This window comes from Balaenoptera acutorostrata, chromosome 20 (genome assembly GCF_949987535.1).
Source record: "Balaenoptera acutorostrata chromosome 20, mBalAcu1.1, whole genome shotgun sequence".
NCBI lineage: Eukaryota > Metazoa > Chordata > Mammalia > Artiodactyla > Balaenopteridae > Balaenoptera > Balaenoptera acutorostrata.
Genome location: NC_080083.1, coordinates 41082647 through 41099590, shown reverse-complemented (window position 1 = coordinate 41099590; position 16944 = coordinate 41082647). Strand labels below are relative to the sequence as shown.

Genomic DNA, 16944 nt, shown 5'->3' with positions numbered 1-16944 from the left:
AAAATAGATTTTGCCCATATTCTGCAGCTCCCACTGTCTCCTACCCCAATTGGTCGAATCTGGGTTCTCCCCAAGATTTGGTTCAAGTGGAGCTGACGACAGTGTGTCTCTAATTGGGGCTCGCATGCGCGAGTGTGCCTGCGTGTAGCTGAAGTACAATGAAAGCTCTGAGGATACACAAGGTATAAATTACAAACCTCCCTCCCTCCCCCTCCCCATCGCCTCCCTATCTTCCCACCCTCCCCCCACCCCCCATCCAAATCAAGAACAGACTGTACACTGCCTCCCACTCCCAACCCCAGGGCAAGGTCTTGTCTCAGTCACCTCTGTGTCCACGGGGTCCAGGGCCTTAGATAAATGTTTGTGGAATGAATGGATGAGTGAATGAATGAGAGCGTGGGGGAGGGAGCAGCACTTAGGAGTCCTGAGTCCCAGCCCTGATTTTGTCCTCACCTGCACCTTGCCCTCACCAGGACACCTTCCTCTGCCCCAGAGAAGAGGGTCCCCAGTGGGAGCAGAGAGGGGGAAGAGAGGGGCCAGCAGGGGCATCTCTAAGCATGGAAAGGTGGGTGACTGAAGTAGACTCTGGCCTCAGAGGTCAAATCCCAGCTGTATGGCTCAGGAGCTATGTGACTTTGGGCAGGCTTGAAGAATGATGACTATTGTATAATAGTCCTTTCAGATTTTACGAAGCCCTTTTTTCACATTTATCTTTGGTCCTCAGAAACCATCCTGTAATGTGGGTGTGATTATCAATACACCCATTTTACAGACGAGGAAGCAGAGGCTGGAGAGATCCAGGGACTTGCCCAAGGTCACACAGAAAGCAGGAATTTGAATCCCCCCCACCCAACTCCCATCCTCTTTACTTCCCCTGTCTGTGTCATGAGGAGGTAGGGCTTGGATCTAAGTCTTCCAGGGTGGGACCCCCAGGTGGCAGTGTGGCCACAGGAGGGACTGCACAGCGAATCCCCTACTGTGGGCCCCACTGGCCTTTTTCATCCAGAAAAGCCAGTCTACCCTTCGTGCAAGGTTTCCTAGACACCCTTTCCTTCCCCCACCCGTGGCCCCAGGGCCTCGACTCCTGCCCCAGGAGGGACCTGGGAGTCCGTAGGGTGCCCATGAACTTCTGCTTTTCCTGGGAGAGTGGGGAAGTGGAATGATGGAGGGGGCTCTGGGGCCTGGGCCCTCCCCTCACACAGGCATGGCCACCTCATCGTATTCATCCTGGCCATTCTCCTCATCGAAGTTCGGCTTGCCATTGTCGGCATCCAGCTGGGGGGGAGGAAGGACATAGGGTGAGTGGCTGAGGGCCCAGGTGAGCCCTCCCCTCAGCGCTGAGGCACCTCTGTGGTGAGGAGAGCCTGTCTCTCTTTGAACCTTGGACAAGTCTTGTCCTGTCCCTGCATCTCCTAGGGTTGGTCTAGATGAGAGGTTTCCTCAGGGCGGGGAGCCCCCAGGAATCTGGTGCCCTGGTAGGGGAGGGCCTCCAGAGGGCAGGCAGGAGACCCCCTTCACCGGGGCAGCGCCACAGTGACCTGTGTCACATCGTGGAAGAATTCTACTGGAAGAGCCACTCTCCGGATGGTTTATAAGACCACAGGACTAGCTGCTCAGTGGTAGGGACCACCCACGTGGAACACATCTCGTGAGCCTCTCAGTCCTCTCACCAACCCTGTCATTATTCCTCTCTTTACAGGTGAGGAAAACTGAGGCATAGAGAAACGAGGCCGCTAGCTCCAGGTCACACACACTGGGATGTGGCAGTGCCGGGATTTGGACGCAGGCCCCAACCTAGACCTTAATCACGATGCTCTTCTGCCTTCCTTAGTTCCCAGACACACCTCTCACATTCTCTGAGCCCCACTGATGACCGCTCACTGCCCTCTGCTCTGGAGTTGTGCCCTCTGGCCATAGGAAATGGGGGGAGGGGCATGGGCTGGGTGGTGAGAGAAGCCACTCACACACTGGAGCTCCAGGTTCTGGAAGATGAGTGGCAGCAGGAAGCGGCGTAGGGGCACCGTGAGGATGAGGATGAAGGGCAGGGCCAGCGAGATGGTTTTGATGCTCCTCACCACCCACAGCACCACCAGGCAGATGATCTGAGTGCCCGTGAACAAGTGCATTCGCCAGGTTCTCACCTGCGGGCGGAGGCTGGGGTCATGGCCTGCCCTGCCCAGGCACCCAGCCCCGCCCCCCCCCCCCCCCGCCCCGACCTGGGCAGCCGGGAGGGCCCCCTACCCGCTTGGCGTAGGGCACATCCGGGTGGTACTTGCGCGGCTTGAACAGAAGCAAGATGCGGTCAAAAAGCTGGATGCCACTGAGGGATGTGACCCCCATGTAGAGGAAGATGCCAAACAGCACAGCCAAGGGGATGTGGGACAGGATGGGCCCCATGAGGATGGACAGGCCTGTGGGGAGAACCGCGCAGTCTTAGCCCCAGCTGCCCCAGAGGATCGGCGCCAGCAGAGGCTGGGGAATGAAGTCACAGGGACTATATGGAACCCTTTTTGTGGATCCTCTTTTTTTTTTTTTTTTTTCTGGCCTCGCTGGGAACCTTCTGGGATCTTATTTCCCCGACCAGGGATGGAGCCCGGGCCCACAGCAGTGCAAGCACCAAGTCTTAACCACTGGACCATCAGGGAATTCCCTGGAGCCTCTTAATAGATATTACCCCCATTTGCAGATGAGGAAGCAGACTCAGAGAGGTGAAGCAACTAACCTAAGGCCACACAGCTAGTAAGTGGCAGAGCAGGGAGTCAAACTCTTGCCTGCCTGACTTCAAAGCCTACTCCTTTAACCTAGGGAGTCACAGAGGGCAGAGAAGCCCACCTTTCCTCTTACCCCAGCCCAGAATGCCTCCATCACCCTCCACCTACCCAAATCCCAGCCCTCCTCCAGCTAACATCAGCTTCGCCTCCTTTAGGAAACTTCCCTGGCCTCTCCATCAGCGACCATGGTGCTGCTCACACCAAGCCCAACTGGACTGTCAGCTGCTCTAGAACTCAGATCAGTGACCCTCTGTCTTCACCTCACACCCCCACCTAGGAGCGCTTCCCTCTGTATGAGTCACAGAGCAGCTGAGCTGGAGAGAGCTCAGGCATCTAATGAACCCTCTAATGGTGCAGAGAGGGAAAGTTGAGGTCCAGAGACAAGGTGGGATACCTGGTCAGCAGCGGGGCAGGGCTGGAACCCACAGTTCACTGAACTGTTGGAGAAGCTCAGAGTACAGGGTCTTGTCTAGAGAAGCTTCCAGTAATGGAGTGCCCCCTCCATCCCCCTCAGATCCCATTTCAGTGCCTTGGGTATTTCCTCCAGAATTCCTTCATGTGAATAACTGACACTGGGGAGATGTGGGCAGTGGGTGTTTGGGGAGACCTGGCTGCAGGGTGGGCAGGGCTGGAGGGGCACTGGATCCTAAGGGGCAGGGGCTGAGGGTGCTGGAAAGTGTGGCCAATCCTCACTCACCCACGAGCACAGAGACCAGGAGCCCGCTGATCCGCTGTTCCTTGACTTCCTGAATCTGGGCTGCAGCCCCTGGGGTGCTGGCCTTGCTCATGACCGTAAGGGCATTGGCGTGGGTGACAGAACGCACAGTGGTGGCACTGAGCCAGGGCATCCCAAAGAGGGTGGCCACCCCGCCCATGCCCATGACCAGCAGCAGGTCCAGGTGGAAGCCAGAGCCCTTGACCACCTTGCGCTCCGGTTTGCTGATGATCAGCCTGGGGGTGTGGAAGGTCAGGAGTAACCAGGGCTCTCCTTCAGCCCAACCCCCTTTACCCTCTCTTTCCTTCCCTAGACTTGGGTCCCTCTGTACTTTAGTTCATCCTTCTTTGCCCATCTCCCTTAGAGTTCCTTTCTCCCCTCCCTCCTGCACCATCTTGAGAATCGAGACTCTAAGAGCAGAAGTGTCTTCATCGTCGCCTAGAACACCCACCGGCAGATCTACACTGAAGCTAAAGAAGCATAAGCTTCAGGGAACCTCACGGGTACAGGCCCTTTCCAAGATCTAGCACCTAACTTTATAGTTCTCATTTTATATTCTTTTTATTAAAAAGGGCTCCCCAAATAGTACCATGTCATGTCCCACAAAACCTGGACCTCCTGCCCGTCCATCATTTTTACTAGCACTCAGTCCCTGATGTCCTGCCTGCCTGGAGCCTGTCCCTTTCTCTGCCTCGGACCCTCCCAGGCCCAGTCCCACCCTGGCTCTTACGTGGTGATCTGGGACTCAAGGAAGATGAGGATGAAGACCAGCAGGGCAGGCAGGGCGGAGGCAAACATCATCCAGATGGGAAATGGCTTATATAAGCCCAGCGGGTGGATGAGCCAGCCTCGGGCCGAGGTGTTGGATACGGTGAGGCCTTTAGGTACACTGAGTTTCTGTGGGAGGGGGATGCTGGTGAGAACACCTGGGGACAGGGGGATGGGGAAAGGTGGGAACAGGGGGATGGGGAAAGGTGGGGACAGGGAGAACCAGGGTCCTGGGCACTTGGGAACTTACTTATATGGAGCATCTACTTTGTACTCAGTCACTGCACTAAGCCCTTTACATACATTTTCTCATTCCCTACTTTATAGATGAGGAAACAGGATCAAGGAAGTTATGTAGCTGGCTTTGCATTGCACAGCTCTTTGGTAGCAAAACTGAGATTCATACTCAGATCAACCTGGCTTCAAAGCGGATTCTTTCCTACTGCCCTGGATTAAGGAGTGAAAGGGGGCAAACTGACCCAGACCCTTTCTTCAGCCAGAGGGGTCCTGAAGGGCTGTGGGAAGAACATGGGGCTGCTTGGAGAGACAGGGCTGGGGAAGGGGTAGTTCTAGCTGGCTTCAGGTTTGGGAAGGCAGTTTGGGGGAGGGGGCATACTGGGGGAATGAAATAAGGGTGGGGGAGAGGGTCACCTGGGTGTAGGTGTCCTGGATGAGGGCATCCACCATGACCATGATCAGGATAGAGATGGGAACCCCAAAGTCCCCAATGACTCGTCGCAGCTGAGGGCAGGTGAAGGGACCAGTGGTCAGTGCCCAGTTGCTTCTCACCTCTCACCTGCCACTTGCCCCCCACTCCTGCCCCATCTTCACCAGGGGGTCCCACTCTCCCCAGGGGGAACATCTAATGCCCTGTCCTGCTTCTCAACATACCTGCCTCCTTTCTTGTTCACCTGGCCCAGCCCCACCCCCGGCCCCACAGGTTCTCCACTCCCTTCCAAGAACTGTCCTTGGTTCCCCACTGGGTTCTCAGCCTGGACGTGCCGAGAAAGGGAGATGCGCTTGTCTCAAGAGTAAAATCCTGCATGATGAGGGGGGAGGGAGGGTTGGAATCGGAAATGGGAATCTAGGGTAAGAAGGGGAACTCATGGCATTGGGAAAGTACTGAGGGTAGTACTGTAGACTGGGATAGGGCAGTGTAGGCAAGGACAGGTGGGGGGGGATGCGCTGACCTTGCCAGGGAAGTAGGAGCTGTTCTTGAACTTGCGCAGCATCATGGCGAACAAGAAGGTGCCAGCCATGAGCACAAGAGAGAGGAGGGCTGTGTTGGGCAGGGGGGCCTGAGGTTTGGGTATTCTTGTCACATTGTGGTCATAGTTCTCCAGCAGTGGGTGGTCCTGGAAGATCTGCAGCAGAAAACCAAGGCATCCTCTTTCCTCCCATCCATCCATCCTCCAGCCATCATCTATCTGTCCATCATCCACCCATCCATCATCCATCTCTCTATTCATCATCCATTCATCCATCTGTCTGTCTATGCGTCATCCATGCATCATCCATCTACCTATCTTCTTCCTCAACTGACATAGTAACAGAGGCAATGGGATTCCACAGCTTGGTTTTCAGGACTGAGGACCAGGCTAGGCTTGGGCGGGGCAGGCCATGGAGGAAATGAGTGTGTGTGTGTGTGCGTGCGCGCACACGAGCATCCAGGGCCTGGGAGCCATGAGAAGCCTGGAGGACAGGAAACAAGTGCCAAGGAGGTTCCTAAAAAGACTTAGGCTCCAGAGACTTGGAAACCAGAGAAAGACCCACTGACCAACAGAATCAGGGGTAGATGTACAGTATCCACCCAGAGGGCATGCCCTCTGCAGGCCCTGCAGTTCCTAAGGGCAACTGCAGGAGGAGTGGGGGACTTCAGAGTCTCCAGAGCCCCTGCTACCCCGCCATGCCTGCAGTTTCCCACATTCAGTCTCACACGTGCCCACTGGTTACTGCATGTGGTTATACACATGGGCCTGTGCAGGCAGGGGGAGGTCTCATGCACCGTCACCCCACACAGCCATGGTGAGAATACCGGCCCACAGACAGCAGGCATCAACATGTATGTGGTCACAGTCACATACCGTGAAAACACGGCCACATAAATGCCATACAGACACGTGCTATGACACCCACAGTCACGTCTTGTGCACAGTCACACACACACACATGCACGCACGCACATACACATGCACGCACACGTGCCTCTTAACACTCCCATGGCCCTCACCGTGACCAGCTTTGAGAAGGTCTCATAGATGAAGATGAGGGAGATGAGGAAGGAGAAGATCTCCTGGGTGTAGCGGGAGATGAAGCGGACCAAGAAGCTGCCCTCAAAGGCCACCACCAGCACCACCAGCAGGATGAGCCAGAAGCCAATCCATACACGGCCCACGATGTACTCCAGGCCGTTACTCTTGCAGAACTGTAGGGTGGTCAGAGGGAGCTGGGGTCAGATAAATGGGCCCAGGCCCCGTGCATTAAGCAGGTTGGGCCAGGGGCCAGTTACAGGGTGACAGTGGGGCCAGAACAGAGCTACCGAGAAGAAGGCTTCCTCAAACACGAGCAGGGGTCCTGAGAAGCCCACCACGAGCAAGGGCTGAGCCCCCAGCAGGGAGAAGAGGATGCCCTGCGCCGCGGTGGAGATAAGCAGTTCCGACACACCCATCAGGTTATGGGTCTTTTCTCCTGTGGATGGAAGTGACAGTGCGGTAAGGTCAAGATCATTTCCAGAGGCCGATAGAGCATTTCATTGACAAGCTGATGTAGGGGTCCAGAGTGTCAGATCGGGGCAAAGTCAGGGCTGATACAGAGGCCAGAGGGTCAGAGGTGAGGGTTAGTGGGACACACAGAGGCACTGACCCAGGAGGCCACCGAAGGTGATGGCGGGTGACAGGGCGGCAAAGTAGATGAAGATGATGGCAGACAGGACCTGGGGGTTCAATGCGTCTGTGATGTCACTCAAGTAGCGGGGGTAGCGGCGCCGGATGTCACGTACCAGTCCCCCGAAGAGCCTGCCTGTCCGCTGCAGAGGGTCATCCTTGGTGTCCTCTAGACCCCCATTCAAATCTGTAGTGAAGGACAGGACCACGGTCACGGGGTTGGAAAGGGGAAGTGTGGGGAAAAGGGAATCGAGAAGGGGATTGTCTGATGGGAATGTAGGGTGGTCCAGGAGGCTGGGAGGCATGAGGACAGGGAGAGGGGACATGGGAGATTTAATGAGAAGAGGGGAGGTAGGGGCTCACAGGGCTGTGCTAGGGTGTCTGATGGTCTGGGGGCTCAGCAAGCCTAGGGCTGGGCAGGGCAGTTACCTAGGCCCTTGAGGAAGCTGGGCTCTGGCTTGGCAGAGCTGGGCAGGTAGCGTCTTTTCAGCAGCTCTTTCTGCACGGGCACCAGACTGAGCAGGGCATCCTTAGAGGGCGTGTCCGTGGGAGGCAACACCAGACTGCAGTCTAGGAAGCCCTCTAGGGAATGGACCAGCATCTCCTTGTTCTGGGCCAAGTATGCATCAGTGCGGAACACCTGGGAGCAGGAAGGAAGGTCAGAGCCACTAGGACCTGCTCAACAAAAGGATCCAAGAGGCCACAGCCAGGGCCTCTGGGGATCAGAACCCTCTCACCCAGCTCCTGCTTGCTAGGAACTGCTTTTCCTTCCCCCCTGGGCTTCCACCTTCTACTCTGAAAGGGCTTTGGGGAGGCAGACAGGGCCCTGAGTCTGGAAAGCAGAAAGAACTAAAGCGAACCAGGTGACTTATAGCAGACCAGATGGAACGAGAGCAGATCAGGCCAGACCAGGCCAAACCTAACCAGACAGAACCAGGGCAGAGTGGGCCAGACTAGACCAGGCCTGATCAGGCAGGGCTAGGCCAGACTACACGGGCCTGGACTCCCCCTGGCCAGACAGGATGGAAGCAGCTAGATCAGACTGAATGGGCCAAACTAGTGAAGTTAAAGTAACCGGGGCCGGGGACGAGGCCTCAGCTGCCACCCAGCCCCCTGGGCTCCCCCAGCCCTCGCCAGCCCCTCCTCACCCTCTCTGACATGAGGGTGGCAGCAGCCCGGCCCAGCTGGGTGTAGTCGATGTTGGGGGCCTCGGGTCCCAGCAACACAATGAGGAAGCGCACGGGAACTGCCGGCTCCTCCGGCTCCTCTGGCTTCTGCTCTGTCTCCATAGGCTCCTTTAGTCGCACAAAGCCCAGCACTGGCCGCTCCAGGAACCTGGCACAGCCTGTTGGGGACAGACGAAGTGAGGTGGTCAGGCCAGGCCAAGGGGGTGGGGGGGGGTGGCGCGCTGCTGGGGTCCAGGCTTAGGGAGAGGCAGGCTGGGCCAGGGCAGGAGGCAGGAGCAGGGGACGTGAAGGGGGAGGGATGGACGCTCTGCCCACTTACCCACTAGCACCAGGGTGGCCTCCCAGTCCTGGGGACTCTTTCCCAGCATTGCAGATGACGAGTGCCCTTCCGCACTCCCCTCTCCCTGTTGCAAGGAGGGTGGTGAGGGAAGTCCTCCGGCCACTCTGGACCCTGGACACCTGAGTAGCCCACCCCGTCTGCCCTACCCACTCTCATTTCGAACCATGTTCAGGTTGGGAGCTTTCCGGCTCTCCTCACACTCCCCTGGTACAGCCTCACCTGTTCACAGAAAAGCTCTGTCTCCAGCGAGGGATGCTGTGGGAGCAGAGGCTGTGACGGGTCCCCAGAACGTGTCAGGACCGCAGGCTTCACACTCCCCAGGGCCTCCACGTCTCTGGCGTGGCTGCAGGACGACACACAGTGGACATGGGCTGAGTAGGCTGCTCAGCCTGGGCTGTCAGCAGAGTGGAGACCAGTGGTGGGAGGGACATGGGACTTGCCAGTGACCAGACTAGAGAGGCCCAGGGCGGAAGGAGAATCAGCCTCCTCTGAAGGACATTGTGGATGGAAGCGGGTGGCCTCTGTCTGGAATGAGTAGGTGGAGCCAGAAGAATGGATGGAGAGAGGGACCTTGAGAGTCCACCCTCCTGGGGACCAGTGGCCCCCAAACCTGAGCATGGAGACGTGGTTACCGCTCGAGACGTGCTGGAAGCAGGAGACATTGTGGAAGAAAAGTGGGACCCAGCTTGGTAGGGAGGGGCCACCTGGACCCCCAGGGAGAGCTTGGGGCAGGCGGGCCGGGGAGATGGGCCCTGTGGGTGTGGAATCCAGGGCCTGGCAGGCAGGGGCACCTGTGTTTGAGCAGCAGGACCCGGAACAGATTTTCTCGGTCCTGAGGCTGGATCTGCCCCTCGAAGATAAACCTGTCCAGCAGCTGGCTGGCCACCCCGGCCAGGGATTTCTCTGGCAGGTCCAGGAGGACAGTACCTGCAGGCAGGGGAGGGGTGAGCAGGCTGGCTGGCCCTGGCCCTCCTCCTCCTTAGCAGCTTCACATGCAGGGGTCACACGCAGAGGGGCACAGAGGGGCTCACTCACCCTTGGCAAAGGCTTTCTGCAGCTCCAAGAGGCTCCAGAAGGTGAGGTAAGACAGGTGTGGGCGGCCCCAGATCCCGTCCTTCCCCAGGTTCTCCTCTAGCCGCACCCAGCGCGCTGTCTCCATCCATTGTAGCTCCTGGTTCTTTTCATCCATCACTAGTTCCCGCAGCTCCACGAGGACCTGCAGCCCCGCAGGCCTGAATTAGTCCCTCAGGCCCCCGGCAGGGCTATGGGGAGGCTGGAAGCCCAGGGCACGGTGGGCACTCAGCAGGCTCTGAGAGATGTCTGTCAGAGGCCCAGGGTCCTGGAGCAATCAGGGCAGAACCTGAGCTCAGAAGGGACCATCAGGAGCTACATCCTCAGGGTGTAGAGTGAGGTGTGACATATGAGGAGATGATTGAGGGTCCCCCACCTCTGGGACCTCCTGACCAGGCCCCTCACCCCATTTCAGAGGCATTTGAAGAAACTCTGGGCCAAAAGGGCTGCTAGAGTGGGCAGGAAAGGAAAGAAGAGAGAAGCCTTTGGGGTCACTGGGTCAGCCTCCTGCCTCCAAGATTGTCGCGTGGGCTCAGCATGCCCTTGGGGTTCCTTGGGGACAGATGGCCAGTCCCAGGGGCCTAGCTGAGGGCAGACCCAAATTTCTAACCAGCTAGACCGTCTGGAGTCCAGCAAGGACGTGGGGGGCCTTGGGGGACTGGGCTGAGGAGAGCATGTATTTAATTCTGTGCTTCCCCAGGGAGTAACTGACAGCCCAGCCAGGGCCAGCGGACCTGGTGGCTCAGACCTCCAGCTGTCAGTTTATCTCTGTCCAGGGAGCTCCCCCATCAGTGGAAGGGGGCCCCGGGTCTCCCCCCTCACTGGGAGATGTCCTTTACCTATTTCCCAGGATGCCCATTCCTTCTCTCCCTGTTTGTGGGGTCTCCCCCATCCTGAAACTGTAGCTGCCCCTCTGCTCCTCCCCTCCCCTGGTAGGATGATGGATCCCAAGGGCAGCACAGGAAAGAGAATCGGGGGAGGCTGGGGTGCTCACCTCGAAGATGTCTGGGGGGCGGGGCGGCGCGGTGTGGTAGTCTGTGGCTGTCGGCTCGGTGAGCTGAGCTGAAAATCAAGAGGGCCGGTTAGCACTGGCCCCAGACAATTCCCGCAAGACTTTCCTGCACCACCCAGCGTGAGCCTCGGACACCACACGGGGTGATGCCGCTCTCCCTCCTCTTGCCCCTGGCTGGGACCCTGCCCCTGCTGCTCAGTGGGCTGTGGCCCCCCACGCTTGTTCTTGGCCACCCAGCCTGGCACTGTCACTCCCCATCTTAGCGCTGTGAAGGACCCCTGGGGCTCATCCTCAGTGGTGACGAGGAGGGTCATCTCCAGGGGGATTGGGGAGTCCTGAATGGCAATTCTCTTCCCTCTCCTGCTACCTCCTGGGACCAGATTCCCTTCTTCCTTCCCACCTGCCTCAACAATCCCACCAGCCAGTAGCTTCTCGCTGCCTCCAAGTGGAGCTTGGGTGCCCCGTGGGGTCCGCCCTTATATTATTGGCCCCTACACCCCCAGCCCTCATTTCCCAGAGGGGCCTCTTATCTCCAATACCAATTGCCAGCACTTAAGTCCTGTTGACAGTAAACAGGTCCCTTCCCGGGGCTCCCCAACCGAGACCTTGGGCAGGCCCAGGAAGGTTTCCTGATGTTTCTCCGCCCTGAGGGTCCCCACGGCCCCCCATTTCTCAGGACTTCTGGACCCCCAAACAGAACGATGTTCCCAGAACAGGCCCAGTGCCTGGCCTGGGAGCTGGCATTGGATGGGCACGGGTGGCATGCGGGCTCATGCCCTCGTCCCCGACAGGCCTGGTTGCCCTCTTACAAATCTAAGGGGCACAGTGATGGGTGACTGGTCCTGCCTCCAGCCCCCACCCCCACCCCAGTCACCTCCTGTGATCATTTCAAACAAAACTCTGTTTATCCTTCAATCAGCCAGGATTGTGGGAGAGCTGGCCCTGGGGCCGGGCCGGTGGGGAGCGGGGAGAAGGGGAGGACAAGTTCCCCACCTGTGTCTGATGGGGCTCAGCAGCCCATCCCAGCAGGAAAGAGGGAGATGGGGCTCACCTTCTGCTTCCTCCACCTGGAGCGTGGGGAACCCGAGGTCTTCATATTCCTTCTGCTCTAGAAACTCCTCCAGCTTATCTTCATTCTCCTGTGAGAAGTTGCCATCAGGGCTGGACTGTGGAGGGGGCTCCACAAACCTCCGTGAAGGCAGGAGTCCAGGGTTAGGAGCCCTGCAGATGCCATCAAAGACTCACCTGTGAATCCCCCATGGCGCTGTCCTGATTGTTCAATTGTCTGTAGTGATCTGAGCCCCCAGCATAACCCACACTGCAGGTCCCTGCAGGGGAAAGGCACAGGCTGAATGAGACACAGGGCAGCCTGGGGTCTCCCATTCGTCCCCACAGGGGGCTGTACTTGAGTGAAGGGGGATCCCAGGTGTTGGGAGACAATGGGGTCAGAGGAAAGAAGGGTGAGTGAGGGGTTGGATTTGTAGGTCTGAGGGCAGGTGTGCAGGGGCCGGAGAGACAGGGCAGAGCAGGGAAGATGAAACTTAGCTGGCACCAACCTAAGGATGTTTGGGAGGATGGGAGGGAGGGTGTTCTTCCAATCCGACTCCTTCCTCCATCCACCAGTCCTCACCTGGCTTCCTTTTCTGCCCATCCCCAGGAATCACCAACTCCAGGAACATGACCTGTCCGTCCTTCAGGGAGCTTAGCTGAGAGTCTCCACAGAATACCCTCTTCTCCCAGAAATGGCTGCCTCCTCCTGGGCATGGGGCTGCAGTATCCTTAGGAGTGGCTCACAGGTCCTGGATGATATGGCCTTGCTTCCCTCCCCTACTCCATCTTGAACTCCCTCTCTCTTGCTCTCTCACCACCTATTCCATTGGCCTCCTTACCAAGCCCTTTCCTGCCCCAGGGCCTTTGCACATGTAGTTGGCCACATCCTGGATGCCCCTACTCCCACACTTCAGCCCTTCCCACATCTCAGCTCATATGCTACCTCTTCAGATTCCCTTCTTGACCACCCTAACAGCCACTAACCCAATCTGTCATTTTCTGGTTTCTTAGTTCATCTGTGGATATATGGTCTGAGGACGCCTCTAGAAAGGAAGCCACATGAGTGCTAAGATCCTGCGCGTCTCAATCTTCACTGGATCTTCTACTCCTAGCAGAGTGGTTGCCACATAGTAGGTGCTCAATAAATATGTGTTGAAAGAATGTAAGAATGGCTCCCCCTTGCAGGCTTGGGGTTCTGGGGCTGGGGAGCCAGGATGACTAGGACCCAGCCAGGAGGCAGTGGAGCCCTGCGCCTCCGTTTTCTCAGTTGTGTCTCTAGTGGAGAGGAAGGATGCCCACTGCAGGAATGTGAGGACCAGCCCAAGGAGAGCACAGGGTGCCCTGGCGTGGCCCCAGGCTGAGTGTGCAGGGATATCCTTCTCTCCCTTACCCACGGCAGCAGAACGCATTGTAGCAACAGGGATTTGGGTCAGGTTGACAAACGTGCCCACTCTGTGCCTGGTATGGAGCCTGGGAAGCTGAGATGAACAAGACACTGTTCTACTCTCCAGAAGCTCGCAACCTGGACTGGGGAGACAAGCTGGGAACACGTGACAGGCTAAGGCGTTCAGGAGAAAACACGTGCCCCAGACAAACACAAGCAGTGAGCAGACCATGCTGGGTGCCGAGGATGCCTGTGGCAGGGGGAAGTAGGGCTCGCGGTGGGGTTGCAGGCGGAGTGTCTCTGGTGGAGGGGACACTGGTGCTGGGTCCAGAAGCACCGGTGGGATGTGGAGGGCTGAGAGGTGGGGAGGGCTAGCCTGGGTGCCAGGAATGGTGGGCAAGATGCAGAGAGAGGACCATGCAAGACAGGGCTGGGCGCTGTGGGAGGGAACAGGGCAGGGAGTGTATACGGAAAGAACCATTCTGAGGAATGGATGGCCCTGAAGTCCTTAGAGATAGAGAGAGGGGCATGAGCGAGCCCCTGACCCACACTGAGAAAGGCAGGGGTCCCTGCCTTGGGGGGTTGTAGGGCAAGTGATGGCCTTGAGGGGGCGGTTTCCAAAGCCTGAGGATGGGGTGTCCCTACTGCAGGGGACTTGCCCTTTGAGGAGTCTGGTCATGCACCTTTTTTTTCTCCCTTTTCTGTCCCTCTGTGTCCCCTTCTCCCCAGGTTCCCCTGCCTTCCTCTTCTCCCATTTTTATTCTCTTTCTTCCTTCTCTTGCCTTGTTGCCTGAGGTGCTAAACGCCACGCCACGCCCCCCCCCCCATGCCCTATGGGCTGGGATTGTGGTCTTAGTTTCCCATTTGAGAGGGGAGAGGGTCAGAGGGTCCCTTCGGAGCCCGAGAACCCAGACATCCAGGCTGCCTCTCTGCCACTGACTGGCAGCTCCCCGCCTCTCTCTAGGGCTCAGTCATCCCGTCTGTACAATGGGAGGCCTTCCTACTGGGGTTCTGAGACATCAGTGAGAGAGGAGAGGGGAGAACAGAGGTGTCTCGAGCTCTGCTGGGGCCTCAGAGGGTGCACCCATGACCCAGATTGTAGCCGCCACCAGGCCCAGCCGCCCCCCAGCTGCAGGCCTTGCTCTGCTGGCACTGATAAGAGCCTGGACCCTGATGGCACCAAACACCTGGAAGCGCACCAAACACCTGGCCAGCCCGCCAGCCAGGGCCAGGCAGATAAGGGGGAGCAGGGCATCTGGAGCCCAGGAGATGGAGCACAGCTGGAAGAGGCTGGTAGGGGGGGAGGGTGGACCAGAAGGCAGGGAGGGCTCCCTGGTGGCATAGCACCAACTTTGCGTAATCGCCCCGACACCATACATGGCTGTGCCGTTTTATCTCTCCCCGAACCACTCTGTGAGGTGGGTGATGTCATTAGCCTCGCTTTACAGATGAGAAAGCTGAGGTTCAGAGAGGTTTACCTGCTTCGGTGCCCTAGCAGGTAGGTAGCAGAGGCAGGATTAAACCCTGTCCTATCTGACTCCAGCTACACCTCTAACCATTGCCCTGAGTTGTCTCCCAGAAGGGAAAATAGCTATTAGCTGGTTTAGTATCAGTGACTAAGAGCATGGACCCTGCAATCCGGCTGCCTGGCTTCAAATCCCAGCCCTGCCACTTACTGTGTGACCTTAGGCAAGTGACTCAACCTCTCTGTGCCTCAGTTTTCTCATCTGTAACATGGGGGTAATCATAATGACATCTACCTCATAGATCTGTTGTAGCGTTAAGTAAGTTCACGTATATAAAGCACTTAGACTAATGCCTGGCACAAAAGAGCTCTATGTAAACGTTTGCTATCGTTATCACTGCTACTGGGGATCAAGTACAGACTTGCTATCTTCATCCCCCTCTGATTTTCTTTCAGTTCCCATGGAATTAACCTAAGTGTTTTGAGATCCTCAGGTGGTGGGGGACTCCTCCTTTCCCTCCAAACACCCTCTAGGATGGGGACAGTGCCAGGTCTCCCAGGTTAGATTCCCTGGAAGTGTTTCAAAATGAGAAGCAGTGTCGGCTGACAATTCTCCTCTTAGGAGGGAGATGGGGTGGCCTGGGGATCCCCATACGCGGAGGAAAGAGGGGGCTGGGGGGTGAGACCCAAGCCTGTTCGATTCAGAGGCTGGTAAATAGGAGCCTGACAAGGACCCACACCTGGAGGGGAATCAGATTTGCCCCTCCACACACACACTCACACAACCAGCTCACACACCTCTGCTGCCACGTGCCAGCCTTTTTTTCCTAATACCTGCCGCCCCACTCTTCCCAGCCACAGGGGCCAATGGGCCTGTGCGCTTAGGGGCAACAACACACATTGTAACGTTCTCATCCCACCCACCAGCACCCCTCTCGCAGGTCCAGCACCCATGCCCACTTGGGCACAGATTCAGGTTGGGCACCTGCAGAAACCCTCAGGACAGGCACCTCAGGACCACCCCAGCCCCTCCCCGCCCTGCTCACCCGCTCACGAGCCTCCAGGTCCCTCGGCGAACTCCTGCAGCCGCCGGTGGCCTCTATGACCAGCTGAGCTCACACCCGCTCTAACCGCACTTGGTCCTCGCTCCCGCACCCCTGGGGCAGCTCCCAAACCCCTGACTCATGCCCCCGCCTCCTAATCTGCCCGCCCCATGGGCCCTGGGAGCCCCTTCCACCCCCCTGCCCCGCTCCCGCTGGATGCCCAGTAAACAGAGTTATCTCTCACCCACATCTGGACAGCTGTGAGTCTGGCCCACCCCACCCAACCCCAGATGGCCAGCCTCCAAGGCCTCCCCAGGCCCTCCTGTCCCCTACGAGTCTCCTGGGTCTTCCTTCGTGGACTAACATTCGATGGCTGGGTTCTCGGAGCTCCCAGCCTCCCAGCGAGTCTGTGCCAACATCTGGATGCTCCTGTCCTGACTCTGTCCATCCTCATTCTGGCCAGGCCCCTCTGCTCAGGTCCCAAGATGCACGGGCGCTTGCCTTCTCCCTCCTGTCCTGGTGCCGTCCCTCGGGACTCGCTCACTCTTCCTCTGTAGCCTTGCCCTCAGGGACCGGTGTTCATGGGGTGGGGGTGGGGGGCCCAGGCAGCCACTGCCCTTTCTTGCCCCAGACTAGGGCACCCCCTCCATCCTCTCCTCAAGACCCCAACCAGCTCCAAAGAACTGGCGCCTGGGCCAGTTAAGGGCCACTAAGACGCGGCCCTTCAGTCAACCTGAAACAATCTCAGGTCAACAAAAACAACGTCCCCACATGGAGCTCTGAGCTCACAAAGCCCCAATGTCTGGGCACACCGGCTCTTCTGTCGGCAGCCCGACCCAGGCCCCAGGGTCAGAGCAGCCGGCATTCTCGGCTCCCACCGCCACCCCCCAGCAGGGCAGTCTCTGCTCTTGGGGGGTACTGGGGCTGGTCACCAGTTCCTGGGCTCTGGTTGCTAAAGAGGCAGAGACTAAAAGAGGAGTTCAGATGGACACAAGTGAACAGAGGTTTGAAAGCGGACAGAAAGGGGGTTTTGTGGACACTGCATGGAGGGAGGAAATCGTCCCAGCCCAGCTCCGACCCTGCCTGGCTGCAGGACGCAGGGCAAGTGCTTGCCCCTCTCTGAGCTTCCGTGACCTCATCTGTAAAGGGAGAGTGTCGGTTCTGCGGCTGCCAGCTTGGGGATTTCCTGCTTCAGACTCAAACAATAGAAACGCAGAGACAAGGACAGAGAGATGGCATATCCAGTAATTCCACAA

The 16944-nt window shown here is 57.9% G+C and overlaps 1 protein-coding gene across 2 annotated transcripts; it reads right to left on the bottom strand.

The window, feature by feature from the left end:
• Positions 1-283: 283 nt before the first annotated feature.
• SLC4A1 (solute carrier family 4 member 1 (Diego blood group)) lies at positions 284-11865 on the bottom strand. Of its 2 annotated transcripts, none has more exons than XM_007180206.2 (18): positions 11798-11865; positions 10729-10796; positions 9699-9879; positions 9455-9590; positions 8883-9006; positions 8643-8727; positions 8285-8481; positions 7566-7776; positions 7117-7323; positions 6794-6942; positions 6485-6679; positions 5445-5618; positions 4906-4995; positions 4217-4383; positions 3469-3722; positions 2242-2411; positions 1965-2141; positions 284-1275 (listed from the first exon to the last, which is right to left on the bottom strand). In XM_007180206.2, exons 3-18 carry the CDS (start codon positions 9850-9852, stop codon positions 1195-1197), a joined length of 2571 nt encoding a protein of 856 aa, XP_007180268.1. In that variant the 5' UTR covers positions 9853-9879; positions 10729-10796; positions 11798-11865; the 3' UTR covers positions 284-1194. The 2 variants fall into 2 exon arrangements, with proteins under 2 accessions (XP_007180268.1, XP_007180269.1); XM_007180207.2 differs by lacking the exon at positions 11798-11865 and adding an exon at positions 11147-11176.
• Between the last annotated feature and the right edge of the window lie 5079 nt (positions 11866-16944).

Excerpts from the sequence above, each read along its gene's own strand:
- SLC4A1 (XM_007180206.2), bottom strand. The coding sequence starts at position 9,852 with ATGGATGAAAAGAACCAGGAGCTACAATGGATGGAGACAGCGCGCTGG. Across the intron at positions 9,591-9,698 it reads GCAGAAAGCCTTTGCCAAGG|GTACTGTCCTCCTGGACCTG; the intron begins GTGAGTGAGCCC and ends CCCTGCCTGCAG. Across the intron at positions 4,384-4,905 it reads TCCAGGACACCTACACCCAG|AAACTCAGTGTACCTAAAGG; the intron begins GTGACCCTCTCC and ends CCCCTCCCACAG.